Consider the following 17,994-nt stretch of genomic DNA (forward strand, 5'->3'; position numbering starts at 1 on the left):
CATGGACAGAGAGGCATTACCTGTTTTGTAATTCAGGCTGAGCTTTCTTGTACCACTTTAACAATGTGGTCCAGGCAGAACGCTAGCGGTATCCTGGGGTGGGAGAAATTAGATGACGCTAGTTACGTGGCCATTGGTGTTTATCTCATGATACTTGGTGAGTTGTTGCATACATTGTACACGTATTATAGGATTTGCTAGTTGTTGTTTTTTTCCAATTTTGTTTTAGACTGAATTTATTTCAATATTAAGGTAATGATTATGTACAATGTAGATAAGTGCTTATTTTATTTATTTACCTATTTATTTATTCATTTTTTGATAATTTCATCTATGCAAAAGATGAAAAACCACGTTGGCATTTACAACTCTAAAGTATTCTTCTATTCTTTGACGTTTGCCAAGCAATAGTTTATAAATGTACTTACCATGTTGTCGCAATACCAGAGAAGTTGTGCGTGGATTGCTTACATAAAATCACCACTATGGCACGAGAACAACTAGGTTAATGGATTTGTAATAAACTAGACTCCTGGATTTGAAAAACGTGTCCTAGAGGTTTATGAAAGTGAACTAAGGGTAATATTAGCCAAATACTTCAGTGGTCTTTTAAAGTAAAAACAAAAGAATGTGGGGTGGCTGTTATGTAAAGGACATGATATTTTTGGTTTTAATGTTCTGTATCAGTTCTAGGGGTCTGCTGTTGGTATGCTGAATTTCATTAATTACTTTCAGGCGGGGGTGGGTGGGTCCTACATTATTTATTGCAAAGGGAGTCCACCATATACTAGGATGTTTACCATTTAAATTTTATGTCTAGAGTTACATGAATTAGGTAAAAATAATTAGTTTTAAAAAATCTTGACGGGTATCCCGGTCCCTCTGTATCTACGCATGCGCATGAGATTTGGCGACAGGTAAACTCTGCTAAGCTCCCCCCCCCCCCCCCAACCAGAGAGCACACTGTGCAAATACACGTAAAGATTGTAAACACATCCTCTCTGGTCTACGTGATGCCTTACCAGTCAACTCTCACCCTGTTGCCAGTTAAGAACCTATTTGTAATTAAAGCACTGTACAGACCCGCGGAGTTGTATGACGTGTACTAATGAATTATCGTTCAGTTAAAGCATCTACTGGTGTAATGAAATGTTAGGATTCATTCTGCATTGTGCTCTAAACAGACAGAGCGATTAACAGCGGGAACAAAAGCCATACATAATTTAGAGATGGGCAAACACGGACCTCTGGACATACCAGAGGCGGGATCAGGTGACTAGGAGGAGTAAGCATCCCTTGTCGACCGCACCCGTTGTAAACGCTATATCTCGATCAAGTAAACGGGGTAATCCGCAGTCAAATTCACTGTGTAAAGAACGGCCTAATAATTCATATGAAACACGTCAGACAGCATTTGACCCAATGACAGGTTGTATTGGTATATGTGAATTAGATCATTATAACGATCATAGAATTTGAGAAGTACTTATTTTAAACGAGACTGTCTTGAATTATTCTATATCAAGAAATGTTTTTAAAACTATTTTGTGACCAATGTTAGAATGTAGTTTTTAAAATCATATATGTATTAGAAAGAACAATTATCTTGGATTAAAAACTATCAGATAGATTCACAGTGTATGCATTAGAAATTGCCAAAACTCTCAATCAAAACTTGATGAGAGTTTAAATTTTCTGTCACCTCAGATTTTATGGGTATTTTAAGACACAAATGCGACGTGGTCTGTGACTGGTCAGCCATTAAGAATGGTCTCCCTTGCTTTATCATGACGTAACATTACAGCCACTCCATCTAATTATCTCAGAACAGATTACTCATCCTCTCAGAATGGTAATTAATGGCTAAAAGTTGATGCCCATCATACAGAATTACTGCCCTCTTTCATCCCCTCGATGCTATAATTCACGATTATGACATAAAACCGACAACATCCATAAAAACTCGCTCCTCTAAAACCTTTGTCATGATAATGACAGATGATTAGATCAAGCAGATCATGATATTGTTTCGGGTTAAGTCAGACAATCAATATTTACCTCAAGAAAGAGAATTTATTGTACGATGTTCAAATGGAAGGGATAGAGGGAGGAGCTATACTCTGTTGTATTGTACTATTACAACTCTCTCTCTCTCTCTCTCTCTCTCTCTCTCTCTCGTATGTTACTTTCAAATCAAGTTCCTGGAATTCGATATTCAAATTGACAACCCCATTGCTGTCCGTGTTGTGAACTGCCTGATTCTGGTATAGGTAGAATTGCCTGCGTGTCCATCAGACAGATCACGCAGTTTTCATGATAAGAATAGTCGAAAATGATTACAGTAATCCTAACCTGGGCACAAAATAGGTTTCGCCCCCTTGACACCCACCAAGCCTCGCATTTTTCCTAATCTGAATCGCACCCCACCCCGCCCGGACGAAGGCTCGGATTCACCACGCCTCGGTTGACAATGTTTTTGTCTGGGTGAAACTTTTCAATGCGCTGCCCTCAGCTACAGGTGTGCAATATTTATATAATAGTTTCTGAGTGTGACAAGTAAAAATGTAAATTGAGCTCGAATGTATTAATGGATATTACCGTTATGAATAATCAGGTATCGAACCCAGGATCCTTACAATACGTCACGTGATCCGATCACTGAGTGAACCAGGCCGATGTAAAATGTTTGGTACTATTACTGCAAGATAAGATTTAATTTCGGAAATCACACAAGAACTCTTTATATCGGGATAAAAAAAAATTGTTTTGAGAGAAAAAGTAAAAAAAAATCGCGTATGTTCTTAATGACGCCACTTGAAGTATTCATGGCAAATATAAGTATTAGGAACATTTTCTGTGTTCTGAAAGACTAACGACGCTTCCTGTGCTGGACTGACGGTGCTTCCTGTGCTGGACTGACGGCGCTTCCTGTGTTGGATGTTCTAACAATTCCATTGTTAAGCAATTTTTATGATATGTTTTACGGTGTGACCGTTGAAACGAGCGAAGCCCCTGAAGATCAGTTGCATTATGATGTCATATTAGCTGCGATGTGTTTTCGTTCAAGCCAAGCAAATATCAACAACAACGAAACGTACGAAGCTATGAGGTAACCTGTCTGGAATTCATGACTGATTGTAACTACGAGGGCCATCGTATCAAAATTCAAAAAGATAGTGCAAGTAAAGTTAATACTTTAAAAATCAAAGAAATATGTTACATTGAGTGGTCAGACCCTATCTGATTTCTTTGATTTTTTTAAATATATACATAGAATTTATCTTAAAAATGTTTGTGGTACTTTCCAAACAGTTTTATTTTATTTATGGGGTTGTATACCACATGCAGTGACGGTAACATTTTTGCAGAAGCATTATGGGTAATCCCCATCATTTTTCAGCTGATGAAGAGCAAATCACGTGACTCACATTTGTAATCATTGGAGTGAGCTCACTATAATGGCATCTTGAATGAGACAACAGGCATTACTAGAGCATTGTTGTTATTATTACATGATAGTGAGGGAAGTATGGAGATTTTTGCCCATGTAAAATCATATTCCCCGAGGGTAATGTCAAAGCATATGCGCAAGCAACAAAATAAAGTGATCTGATAACCATTATAAGATTTCTATGGCTGGTTACTTTATTCCTCTTGCACCTTCCGAAGTTTGAGAGTTCACTTGCGGAAAATGACTCGGACGTATTGTGATGTCACAATAAACCACATTTACCTTAATATAGAGTTGAGGTTCCCAAAGTAATGGGGAAAGAGAAAATATGATGTTTGAAAATAATCTGAATTTTCATTCTCCCTTACACGGGGCTGTGTAGACTTATCAGATAACCCGTTATATAGAAGTATCATATGATGATATGTATTATTTATAAAGAAACACTCATCCTGTCCTGATGACAATTCTTCAGAAAATGATTAATCATAATGGAATTCTTGCTGATCAAATCAACCCAACAAATGTTGCAAACTCAACCTGAAATGTATTCTACTATTGTAAAGATCAAAGAAATGTCGCGGTCATTATTCTGTGATATACCTGTTCATGGACATCAGTATGGTATATGATATTCTGTTGCTCTTTCATTGTATAAATTGCTGTTGTGTATACTTTATACCTATGAACTGCATGGTTCTTGGTCAATAAACAATACAATACAATACGTAATATCTGACTATGAAAAAAAAAAGTGGAAGACTGATAATTCAATTGTATGATCAGAAAGATTAATCAATATATGTTGCAAAACTTTAGAAATGAATGAAGAGCAAATATAAATCAATCGTCTGCAACCCGAGATCGATACACATGTAAACATGTCGATGGACAGACAAGTTAACCCTCTCCCACGTATGTGTAGCTTTCTTGGACTGTGTTGATATAATCCGTCAACATCAAACTAATTAGTTCAATAAAATTTCAAAATAGATTTAGAGTACCCTAACATCTCACCTTTATTGTCAGCAAAACACGTAGACTTACCGTACCTGTCATGACGTCATGGTGACCTAATTCGTAGCTGTATAGGTAAACGATCGGCTGTATATTTCTGGGTCATAGTTAGAAATAAAGTTCATGTTTTCGTGGATGAAACAGGATAACCTTCGAGGTCGAGAAATGGTGATTTGAAATATAAAAGCCAAAGCGTTGGCCGGAATATTGTGCTTTACCAAGGATGATGATAATATATTTCTTCCACTTTTTATCAATACAACACTAATCGATACTAATCAAAATGTGAGATCTAAAAACAAAACACAAACGTCGACAGCGGAGGCGAAGACTTGCTTTAACTATGCTTTAGACTAAGGTAGATGAGAATTCTAATGGTTGGACACGTTACATACCCAGCGTCATCAGTAAGGTTCATTATGTGACTATTTCAGATAATATACTGTATTTGTGCATGAAAGATTTTTATCCGAATTTCTCAAATTACAACACATGCCACTTTCTACAAATTTCAATGTTAAATTGTCAACATTTTCAATTCCTGTAAAAAGCTTAAGTTCCTTCCCGCTTCATATTATGAGAAGCTTAAGTTCTTTTCAGCTTTATATCATGAGAAGTTTAAGTTCTTTCCCGCTTTATATTATGAGAAGCTTAAGTTCCTTCCCGTTTTATATTATGAGAAGCTTAAGTTCCTTCCCGCTTTATATTATGAGAAGCTTAAGTTCCTTCCCGCTTCATATTATGAGAAGCTTAAGTTCCTTCCCGCTTTATATTATAATAAGCTTAACTTCCTTCCCGCTTTATATTATGAGAAGCTTAACTTCCTTCCTGCTCAAAAAGCCTTTTCAGAGGAAGATAGCAGGAAGAAATTGTTTACAAACCTCTCAAAACAGCAAAGCATTTGGACATAATAGACGATAACGGCAAACTAACAACTCAACTTTATTTCAAACAGAATGACTTCAGCTTCTCCATTGCCAACTTTCCAAGTTTATCTAGCAACGACCACCTGCATATAGCGTTTAGATCTCTCAATTGATTCGATACGCGATAGAATGTTTTCATATGATTAGTTTTTAGCAGGCTAATGACAACTATGTTGATGTTGCAGGAGTTTCAACAGTCTCGTATAGTCAGCATTCACAAATTCTATGATCATTATAATGATCTAATTTGCAAATACAACCTGTCATTTGGTCGAATGCTGTCTGACGTGTTTCATGCCAATCCTTAAGCCACCTTTACATTACGAATTTGGCTCCACTTTTTTGGCTCTCTGTTTTCCCCTAAAATAGCTCTTACAAATTTGTTGTTATTTCTAATTTCAAAAATTTCGGTTGAGCATCACTGAAGAGACATTATTTGTCGAAATGCGCATCCGATGCATCAAATTTGGTACCGTATAAGTTTTATATACTGATTTTGACTACAGATTACTTCTTTAACATAATCAAAATTTAGGGGCTTACGGCGCGTGTGACCGATCAACAGGGGGTGCGTACGCCTCCAAGATACCTGATCCCACCTCTCGTGATTCAAGGCATCCGTGTTGTTCTTGCTCTCGGTTTTATATTCTCTGTGATATTTGTGAAATTGATAACTGTTCGTTATTTTCACCTTTTCATTGCACTTAAAAAAAACAACCCCCAAACAAATCTACAAGAAACTAGTAAAATTAAATGGCATGATGCTGACTTGCACAGTCGAAGATGACTTGTTCAGTAGCTCAAATTATTTTCAAAAGATCCGCACATGAGGGTTAACTTTCTATCCGTGAAGTGACTCAATTATTCTACCGGCTAATCATTGTTTGAAGTTACATTAAAGTAAATTCCAAAACAGAATTATGTTTCCAAAAGAACAACTATCCTTGTTAGAAGGACTATCATGATTCAATGAACTAGACAATAAAAATAAGCTGAAATGGACTGTCAGCAACTGTAGGTATATCTCAGCTGTATACCCCAAATCTCCAGAGCTAAATACCATTTCAACTACATGATCAAGCATTATCAATACGCACTACTTCCATGTTTACACAAGTATTTAAAGCTTGATCCTCTCCTGGGTTGTGTACTGTATCATGTGAGGGTGCATGCAGTACGGTCTTGCATGATTCCGGTGATCAAAGGGCTACCCTGGAGTCGCATTTACAAGCTCAGTTGCCAAATTGTTCAAAAGCAGTTGGAACATACTGTAAGGTTCCTTTCTCGTGTAACATAACATCATAAATTATTGCCTTATTGAAATAAAAAATCAAAAAAGGTCAACTTGAAGACATTAAATTATAATCATACTACGAGATTAAGGAGGGAATATGTATGTTTTATTTTTGTGGACTTCAGAACGGCTTTTGATTCGATCTGTTGTCTTTGTAGGATTAAGCATAAATGATTAGACATTGGAGTGGGTTGCAAATTTCATAATGAAAAGGTGAAGACAACCAACATCGATTTTGACTACGGATTACTCCGTTTACCTGATCAAGATATAGGGTTCACGGCGGGTGTAACCGGTAGACAGGGAATGGTTACTCCTCCTAGGCACCTGATCCCACCTCTGGTATATCCAGGGGTCCGTGTTTGCCCAACTCTTTATTCTGTATTCCTTATAGGAGTTATGGGATTGATCACTGTTAGTTATCGCCTTTTGTTTGTTCTATTAATGTCAGCTTCAACCTTGGATAAAGTGGTGTCTAATGCAGGGGATTCAGAGTTGAATGAAACTGCTTTACAATACGTGGCCGATTTGCATATTCATACCAATTTTTTTTTCTTAACAGCTCCAATAGCCATATTTGGAAACTGTCTTGTCCTGTTTGTGTTTTGGCGGAAGAGTTTGTACAAGCGACCGGTGAATTGGTTCATCGTTAATTTAGCGGTGTCGGATCTAATCGTCGCCGTTTTTGCCCACCCTTTGTCTGCCATCTCTTCCTTTAGTCAGAGGTAACATTTCAATCATTATACTCTTCTAACATAAATGTACCTCCTTTGTTTATAAATAAATTTGCCTTCTAGATAATCCGATCGGTGTAAATTTGGATGTGAAAATATTTTTTTTTACAAGAAACCTTATAAGTTGAATAGTTTGAAGTTGAATCCACTGGACTTTCATTATCTCGATCTGAAATTTTCCAAATGTCCCTACGTATGTAAAGGTGAATATAACGAACAGTGATGTATCATAAGTACCAACTTGATGAAAACTAATGATGAAATACATTCACGTAGAATTGTGTGGATGAGTTGAGAAGAAATTCAAATGTTTCCATCAAGAGTAAATCTGGTGATAATTTCCTGGGCTTTCTTCCCAGTCACCTGAGTAATATCCGGTGATCTAGTGTGGTATGCCTATGTACCTGTCTTATTCATTATACCCCTGAACATCCATAATAGAGAATGGCTGCAAAGTTATAATGAATACGTCTCACAATTATGACGTTTCTTGTCTCCCGAGTCGGGACCCTGTATGAGGTTAAATACTCGTATGTATACTAGCGGAAAAAAGAAACCGTGCATTATAAAATTCAGTGTAATTTTTCTATATTTATTGTTTATATTCATGAAATCTAAACAATCGACAAAGGTGATGTTTTTGAACAATATCGGATAGTACCCGACTCAGATGCACGGACTTTTTCATGGCTAGTGAACACAGATTGTTTATTGAAGTGTTCGTACGCACGAGTTTTACTGGCCAATACTGTTTGGAGTAAGAACTGTAAAAGGTTTGTTTGGACACTATTCGTTAAGGAAAGCACTTTAGTTTTGACAAAATTTACCCTTCAGTCATGCCACGACTCAGCGAAAACCAACGTAATCGTGCTGTTGGAATGCTTCAAGCTGGAATGGCACAAAATATCGTAGCAAGACACTTTGGAGTTCATCGGAATACCATCCAGTCATTATGGAGATGTTTCCAACAATCTGGTAACACTTGGGATTGACCACGTTCTGGGCGTCCTCGTGTGACGTCACATCGACAGGACAACCACATTAGACTTGTGTACCTGAGAAATCGTTTCCAGACGGCAAGTTTGACTGCTTGTAGCATTCCTGGACTTCGGCCAATCACTCCAAGAACTGTGCGTAATCGTCTGCGCGAGCACAACATCAGACCAAGACGTCCAGCGGTGCGCCCAATACTGCTTTAACGTCATCGTATCGCTAGACTAGCGTGGTGCAGACGACATCTGCGATTCAGAATACAGGACTGGGCCAATATTCTGTTGACTGATGAGTCCAGATTTCATTTGGATAGCAGTGATGGCTGTTCGCGTTGGGGAGCGGTACCAGGGCGCTTGTGTTGTGCAACGTCGACAATTCGGTGTAGGTAGCGTCATGATGTGGGGTGGAATAACAGCACGTGGAAGGATCCCTCTACAAATTGTCAATGGAAATCTCACCGGCGTACGCTATCGAGACGAAATTATTCAGCACCATGTGATACCCTTCATACACAGACAGCAAAATCACATCACTCTGCAGCAAGACAACACAAGGCCACATGTTGCACGTGTAGTCAGGGACTTTTTTGTTCAACAGCTGTTTCCCCCGATTTATCGCCGATCGAGCACGTCTGGGATGAAATGGAACGACGTCTACGCCGTTTACCAAATCAGCCAGTGACATTGGCTGATTTAGGCCAAGCTTTAACTAACATCTGGAACAACATCCCTCAAGCATTTCTGAACACTTTAGTGGTATCAATGAGGCACCGTTGTCAAGCATGCGTGAATGCAAATGGTGTCACACTCGTTATCAACTTTGTTAATTCAAGTTCGAATACCAGTGTCTTTCGAGTGTGCTGAAATTGACATTATTCAACGTTAACATTAATGGATTATGAAATGTTGTAACGAACACATTTGTTAACAGTATTACAAAAAATAAAATTTGTTCATTGTTATTTTTTAGTATTTTTTAATATTAAATAATGCACAGTTTCTTTTTTCCCGCTAGTATATAAGGAGTTAAACTGAATCTTGGTTTCTGGGTAGCGTAGTGGTTAACGCACTCGATTCTCACCGCTGCGACCCGAGTTCGATCCCTGTGATCAGCAGTGGTTGTATGTGAGAGGTATGCCCACTCGGACACGTGAGTTTCCTCCGGGTACCCCAGTTTTCTCCCACTAAAAGATCGGGTACCTGTAAAGTGCGAAATGAAACGAAATCTACCGAAACGAAACAGATTGTATAACCGAACTCTTTTAATTATAATACAATGTAATTAAAAATGGTATCTTAGGCCCCTGTAAAAGTTACCACGTATAAATGAAATTCGCCTCCTCTTTGATGTAGGCTTTCAGCTTGACTGATACAAAGTTTTAAAAGTTGGAAGGGGGGAGTGAGTATCGATAAATTTCAGAACGGAGGGTTACAGTATCAGAGGTCTGAGGAAACACACTAAACGAGGTGTGCCAGGGTGACCGACGTTGGATCCGCCTTTGGGCATAAATACATGTTTCAGTATTTTTTGCTCTAAAGACAAATCTATGTATACATGGGGATATTGTATATTTGTATGTAGTATATCAAACGGTGGATTCTGAGTATGTTCTCCCGTTCTCTTTGTAATTTCTGCTTCCCTTGTTCATAAGCCTTTTGATTTTACAATATGCTGACCTCCTCATATTATTGCATAAAATAATTTCCGTTTTCCGCCCCGTTTTCAATTCCCCGTCTTAGCAACACTCCAAATATATAGAGTTATCTTTAGACTCACTACATATCAATACTAATTTTTAATAATACTTGTATATATATCTCACCGAATTGCATTCATATAATATGGTATACTATTTAATTTTTTCCATTATTGAAACTACTCGCACCTCAGCAGTTAGAGATAAAATAAGAGGTTAAGAGCTCTTCCTGCTTTCAACTTTCTCAGACACCAGCTTCTTCAAACAATGTATCTATGCCCAAAGGCGAATCCAACGTGGTCAACTCCACCCCTTGTTTAGTGTGTTTCCCTAGACCTGTGAGACTGTAGCCCTCCGTTCTGAAATTTATGGATCCGAAACTAATTGCACGTGGTATTTAATCACCTTCGGATATGTACTTTCTGCTTACTCACCCCCCTTTCCAACTTTTAAAACTTTGTATCAGTCAAGCCGAAACCTACATCAAAGGGGAGGCGGATTTTATTTATATGTGGTAACTTACACAGGGGCCAAAGATACCATTTTTAATGATCACAATTAAAAGAGTTCGGTTATACAATCTGTTTCGTTTCGGTATGTTTCGTTTCAGTGGGTTTCGTTTCGTTAGATTTCGTTTCGCACTTTACAGGTACCCCTAAAAGACCCCTTAGCGCAAACATCCATGCAAGTCGGAAAATAGCTAGTATATATCTAAATAAGCTAATGTTCGTTGTTGATTATGTATATATCCGACTTTAAACATAAAGATTTCCATTATCATTATTACATGTATATTGGAAAATATTCCTTACTCTAACAAGTCAAGGATATTATAGGGAGACCAACCTTCTCATGAATGAAAATTACAAGTATGAAATACATGTAATTGTAATATAGTGTTATAAATCTAAAAGGACTCTGATCATAGCTTTTCCGGGCCCTCATAAAACTGAAAAATGAAAGCTTTATGATTGGCGTGTATTTTGAGATTGTGTTTTTGTAGATGGAGTCTCGCCACCACGGGTTGTTACCTGTACGGTTTTATCGCCTACACGGGCGGCTGTAATAATATCATGACCTACGCTGCTATCAGTTACTTCCGCTGTCAGATTGTTTGTGATAACAGATATGGTAAGTTCAAGGTCAAATTGTTTGTGAGAACAGATATGGTAAGTTCAAGGTCAAATTGTTTGTGAGAACAAATTGATCTTAAAGAATGCATACCAATAACCAAATATTTAGCATACGTCAATGCGCAACTAAAATATTTAAGTCATCATTTAACTCGCAAAATTCCAAAGCAATTTTATACCAGGTAAGCTCTAGCATGCATATATGAGAAAAAAGATCTTGTAACCGACAAATTTCAAAAACATCATTTTGGCTTTCAGCCACGTTTCAAACCATGTTTGGCTCCCCGAATAGCGTTTTAATAATAATTTTAGCGTAATAGATTTTGGCGGACATGCAAGACATAAAAATTGAGAAGCAGTTTATCGGTAAAACGTTCTACTGTTATCAGAAGCAATCAACAAAAGGAAAGCAGTACTTTATTTACCTCCGATTCGGAAGAGTGCTACATGTTACCTTTGACATAGACCGGTCGCAGTGATTCGCTGGTTAAGCATTCCCTCGTAACCGGGAGGTCATAAGTTTGAGTTCTGCTCGTGTCATGACCATATCAAACCTAGGACGTAAGCAGTGATTGCTCCTTCGCCAATCGCTTGGCATTAAGAAATGAGAATCGCGGATCTTTCGGATAAGACTTTCAAAACGAAGGTCCCGTGTCACGGCAGGCGTTGGTACAATAAAGATCCCCATTACTGTAGTCTTGAGCGCTAAGCCTTGGTCTGATTAGTCTAAGTGGTACTTCACCAAAAACTAGTGACGTCAGAATATGAGTAGGGCAGTAAGTAGTGCGGAGTGTCAGTGATCGGGTGGAGCCGAGTTAAGCAGAAAGAAAATCGATACGCCAACAAAAAAATATGATTGGATATAATGTTTGACCCTTATCGAATGCTTGACATTTAGAATGTACCCTTCCATAAAAACCACATGACTCCGAGCCCAACTACAAAGCATTGGAAATCTTAATATTCCCATTTAATGAATTTGTCATCAAGTTATTTTCTGAGAGAAAATTCTTAGCATGTATAATTTGCAGATATTGTGATTTGTTAGGATTTTAAAAACATTTTGTGCAAACCATCCGCATATTTTGCAACAGAAGATACATTTTGATTGGAAAAGATACGGCGCTGTATGAATCTGACTGTAGCGCTATATCAAAATCACGTGATTACATTCTCAAACGTAACATCTTACTATTTCAGTTGCTAGAGTGAAGGGCGGGCGGATTATAAGCATGTTGGTCAGTATTTGGATGTTTAGTCTGTTCTGGACGGTGTCACCCCTCCTGGGTTGGAACACTTATGAGCTTGAGCCGTATGAACTGACATGTAGTCTCCGCTGGTTCGGAAATTCTGCCGCCGACAAGTCCTACATCTGGCTGTGTCTCATATTTGTGTACTTGTCCCCATTATCCATCATGATTTATTCTTACATCCGGATCGCTAAACACGCCCGACGTCTCTCTGCAAGCAGCCTGCCCGGGAACAATGAGACAAAGTCCAAATTCTTGTATAATTTGGAGAAAGGAGCAACGAGGGTAAGAAAGTGGCAATAGTAGGAGGGATATATCACAAGTGTGTAAGACAGAGAGAGAGGAGGGGGGGGGGCGGGGTGGGGGGGGGGGCGCAGCAATGAAAAAGGGACAACCAGGTTAAACAGGGGACCGAAACGTTGGGAAATGGACAACAATGATCAAAAAGTATAACAAGGTAAACAAAGGGTAACAAGGACAAAGGAGGGACAAAAGGGGCACCAAGGCGGAACAAGAAGAAAGGGATAAAAGAGGGATTAAATGGTAAACAAAGAAGGAAAAGGGTGAGCGAGAAGGACAAAGTCCTAACGAAATAAGAAGGTGATGTAAATGATAAAAAGGATCAAAAAGGGTTCAAAGGATTGAAATACAGGACAAGGGATAAGAGAGGGTAGGTAAGGGTGAGAGAGGGACGAGAAGGGTAAACATGGGGCAAAAAGGAAGAGAAGCGAAGCCACAAGTGTGAGAGAAAAAAATTCAATGTTGAGAAGGGGTAAAGAGCGCGATAGAGGGGCCACAAGTGTGAGAAAAGGACTACAAGGCGAAGCATTTGACCATATAGGGTGAGGAATGATTTACATGGGTGTTGGAGGGAAACGGGGATAAACAAAGGGAATAAGTGACAACAAAGATAAACTAATGGAGAGCATTGTGAGGAGAGGGGTCACAAGGGTACCATGGTTGGAGAGGGGTTGCTAAAATAAAAGAGGGATAACAAGGGTAAAAAGTGAGAGAACGGGGTCACAAGTGTGAATATTGGATGTCCCGTAATTGTCCGGTACTTGTATCATAAGATTTTTATTGCTATAAGAGCTTTTTTTATTCACTCGTTCTATATATGTAATCTTACCAGATCTGCATTTGTGTAAGATGTTAGATAAACAAAGAAAGTTCAGAAATTACCTTTCGTATTTTACATTCTGTAGAACGCTCGTCTTATTTGGTAAAGAAACCCAGTAATTCTATAATGAATAAATGAAAAAAATATATATCATTTCACGTATAAAGTTTATTTTACAAAATGTGTTTGTAATGAAATACACATGGTGGAAGTGTATCAGAAAAAGTGGGTGACGTTACACTTACTCTTGAAATGATCTTGACACAAGAGCAAAACCTATGCATTTTAATTAGTCTCACACATGTCATTTACTGTAATCAGTGGCGATTTTACGTTATACTCCACAATCAATTTGTAATTTACCGTACTTCTTCAAGCAGTGTATTTTATTTCAAATTCCAGAGGACTCGTGGCAGGTGTGACCGGTCAACAGGGTTTACTTGCTCATTTTTTGCAACTGACGCCAAATGACCCCACTCCACCTCTGGTGCTTCAGATGTCCGTATTTGCTCTTTTCTCGATTTTATACTCTTTACAGTATTTATCAGATTAATCACTGTGTGTTAGCTTCACCTTTTTTCATATAAACTCCATAAATTTTCATCCAAAATTTGATCATTGTAAATTATGCAGCATTTTGCAGACATGACGATCTGATCATTGTAAATTATTTAGCATTTTGCAGACATGACGATCCTTTTCAAGTTATACAGTGTATCGGGTTTTTTTTTCGCGAGTGTAAAAGATGAGTAAAAAAAGGGCGAGGAACATGCTTATTCGTGGAAATACATACCATAAACACATATTCTTTCTTGTAATGAACTGATATTTGACATTTTTATTGTTTGACAATATATCTAAATAAATCGGTTACAAAAATAGAATTTATGTATCAGCCAACAAAAATTATGAAAATAATTTAGAGTATTAGGTACTAGAGCACAGGCAATTGCATCGTTTGGGGTCGAATTTACTATTAAAGAGTAAAAGTATAGAACTCTATATATAGGGTACCTAAGGTAGCCGATGTAAAAACTATAAACCAATTGATATGAAATTCTACTTTGTATTCTAATATATTGAATTTACTATATAAAGAGTTAGCTGATGTAAAAACAATAAACCAATTGATATAAAATTCTAATTTGTATTCTAATATATTCATACATAATCAATCTACATTACTACCATTACATAGAATGTGCAATATAAGATATCATTTCTAAAATGATTTTCTTACCCCAATTCATAAAATGAAGTCCGTAATAGCTCTAAGTGACTGAAAATTGTAAAACCGTCTGTTCTTTCACTTATCACAGTCATTTTCATCGGTGCCACTAACTACCCACATTAACATCATTATTATAAATCGTCAAACACCTGTGATAAATTGGTTTAGATAAAAATAGACATAATAAGACATTTGTATATTTATAAAGACTTGTTATTAGCATAATTTGTGTACTATAAAGAATCAATATTGATAAATAATAGTGTTTGAGTCTCTCAATCGTTATGGGTCCTTTCATCCCTTTTGAGTAATTAGTCAATGGCTGGGATATTGAAAGTACAGACGGTTTTAAAATTTTCAGACACTTGGAGCTATTACGAACTTCATTTTATGAATTGGGGTAGGAAAATCATTTTAGAAATGATATTTTATGCTGCACATTCTATGTAATAGCTTGTTGCAATGCTCAAACATTCTGTTTAGTCATAAAGTGCCGGGGCCCAGCTAAAGGTCGACAAAAAAATAATAGGCATTTTTCCGAATTCATTTTTGCATATCTTGGGAAGTATACGGAATTTCGGGATGAACTTTGGTAATAATGTAGATTGATTATGTATGAATATATTAGAATACAAATTAGAATTTTATATCAATTGGTTTATTGTTTTTACATCAGCTAACTCTTTATATAGTAAATTCGACCCCAAGTGATGCAATTGCCTGTGTACTAGAGGTATTGAACCCATTACCCCAAATGCTCTAATTACAAGTGATAATTGTGTCCAGTGCCCCCCCCCCCTCTTTTTGTGTCCAGTGGTTTAGACCACCCGACTAACTTGCATACAATCTTTATGAGGATTTAAATCTTGCATGATACACCGTCTTCAATGTAAGGGACTCGAAATATTTTTTTATAAAACATTTTTATTTTGTATAAGATTTTTATATTTTTCATCTATAGTGGGTCATTGCTCCATATTTTTGAAGACTGAAAATGTTTTCTAAGTATATCATAACACAAAAAAAATGAATAAAAGAAAACCAAAATAAACAATAACAACAACCCCAAACCCCCAGAGAACCCACCCACACACGTTGAAATTCATTCAAATTCTATTTTAAATGGTCAAATTTGACAATTTTGACTGTTCTCATTTTCACATTCCAATATTTCAATTGCTCAGGCGTTCCATTGATAACCTATGGTAAATATACATACATCTGTACTTTAAAACATATGTACGAATTCTTAGACTTACTCTTTTTGAGAGTGATTTTATGTTTGTCCTTCCTATCCATCCACTCGCCTTTTTTGTTCATTCATCTTCTTTGGCGATTGTTTAGCTTCTGGTTATCTATAATTTTAGCGGACTATATTTTAGTGGACATGGACATTACAATGTGTAATGATATCAAATGCAAAAACATTGGAAATGTAAATATTTGAAGATATTACTGATGACGAAATTCTGTATTTTCATTGGTAGATATCGTTGATGACGACATTGACTCTGTATTTTCATTGGTAGATATCGTTGATAACAACATTAACTCTGTGTTTTGATTGGTAGATTTCGCTGATTATGACGTTCACGTTCATGTTTACTTGGACACCGTACGCCATCCTGTCATTGATGACTTCAGTTGGCCTCATCACCAGGTCCCCTGCCATCCTATTGCCGACTCTATTCGCCAAATCTTCCTGTGCTTACAACCCATTTGTGTTCTTTCTGAGTCACAACACATTCAAATCCTTTAACTGGGGATTTGCGTCGTGCGCACAGAATAAGGAGGAGCAGGAATCTACAAAGGTGTACATAAGCAGAGTGAGGTTTCAGAACCGTATAAAACCCTCAGACACGGCCAGCAGTTCGACGGCTAAAGTTGATTCAACGAGGAGAGACATTGATCATCAGAAAAGTTCAAGACATGTTACATTAACAGTTTCTGACTTGATGGAAACCAGTACAGGTTGATGTAATAAGATTTGTTACACAGACGGTGCATGGTATACACATCGTGCAATGTTTATTTTGTGGTCCGGTGTTGTGTAAAGCATACTATTGACAAAATAATCATTCATATAATAACACTCGTTAAACACGTCCATGATCAATCTTCTTAAGGATAATAATTGCTTTCATAACAACAAACTAACAACTCAACTTAATGGGAGGATTCCAGCTTCTCCATCGTCAACTTCCCATATTTATGTAGCAATATCCTATTAACACCTGTATATGGTGTTTATGTCTCTCAACTGATTCGATATGCAAGAGCTTGTTCTGCGTATGATCTGTTTTAAATCGAGGCAGACTACTGAAAAACAAGTTGATGTTATAAGGGTTTCAGCATTCTCGTTGAAAGTCAGCATTTCGCAAATTCTATGGTCATTATAATTATCTAGTTTGCCAATACAGCCCATCATTGGGTCAAATGCTGTCGGACGTGTCTCGTACCAATTGTTAGGCCGTTATTGGCACACTGATTTTGACTACGGATTACTCCGTTTACCTGATCAAGATATAGGACTCACCGCGGGTGTGATCGGTAGACAGGGGGTGCTTACTCCTCCTAGGCATTTGATTCCACCCTGTGGTATATTCAGTGGTTTGTGTTTGCCCCAACGCTCTATTTTGTACTCATTATAGGAGTTATGATATTGATCACTGTTTGTTATCTTTACCAGTCATGTCTGACTAAGATGTTTTATATTTTATATTGTATTTCACTATTTTCTCTTGGTGGAAATATACTTTGGGGAAGTGATCACAATTCTGTTGAACGACCGCTTAATACATATGTATAAGTAAATGTGAACCGAATAGAAGATAATGAACTGCCCGAATACCGTCCGCATAAATTGATGTAAAATCCTGATGTTGCAGTATCACATGATCATGATATATTATTTCATAGATGTACATGTACAACACTGGGCTACGTGAAAGTTTTATGATTTGGAAAAACACGATCACATCAATTTACTTTTTTGTTTAAAAATTTCTTGTGATGAATGATTTAATACAAATGAAGAATATTGTTATTCAACGAAAGGTTTTTAATTTCAATTTGCACAAGCGCAGATAAAATTCTGATAATTCAAAATGTATGTAATTATGTATAAGTTTCTTTGTAGACCGGCAAAG

The 17,994-nt window shown here is 37.3% G+C and overlaps 1 protein-coding gene across 1 annotated transcript; it reads left to right on the forward strand.

The window, feature by feature from the left end:
* The first annotated feature begins 63 nt into the window (after positions 1 to 63).
* LOC125669187 (rhodopsin, G0-coupled-like) lies at positions 64 to 16,821 on the forward strand. Its single transcript, XM_056161506.1, has 5 exons — positions 64 to 157; positions 7,251 to 7,413; positions 11,115 to 11,242; positions 12,445 to 12,779; positions 16,417 to 16,821. The coding sequence occupies exons 1-5, from the start codon at positions 64 to 66 to the stop codon at positions 16,819 to 16,821; spliced, it is 1,125 nt and encodes a 374-aa protein (XP_056017481.1).
* Positions 16,822 to 17,994: the final 1,173 nt, after the last annotated feature.

Source organism: Ostrea edulis, chromosome 4 (genome assembly GCF_947568905.1).
Source record: "Ostrea edulis chromosome 4, xbOstEdul1.1, whole genome shotgun sequence".
Lineage (NCBI taxonomy): Eukaryota > Metazoa > Mollusca > Bivalvia > Ostreida > Ostreidae > Ostrea > Ostrea edulis.

What these genes read in the sequence shown, in the direction of transcription:
- LOC125669187 (XM_056161506.1), top strand. Translation starts at nt 64, where the DNA reads ATGTGGTCCAGGCAGAACGCTAGCGGTATCCTGGGGTGGGAGAAATTA. An exon ending in ATCTCTTCCTTTAGTCAGAG is followed by an intron (nt 7,414 to 11,114) that starts GTAACATTTCAA and finishes GTGTTTTTGTAG; the next exon opens with ATGGAGTCTCGCCACCACGG. An exon ending in TGGAGAAAGGAGCAACGAGG is followed by an intron (nt 12,780 to 16,416) that starts GTAAGAAAGTGG and finishes TTTGATTGGTAG; the next exon opens with ATTTCGCTGATTATGACGTT.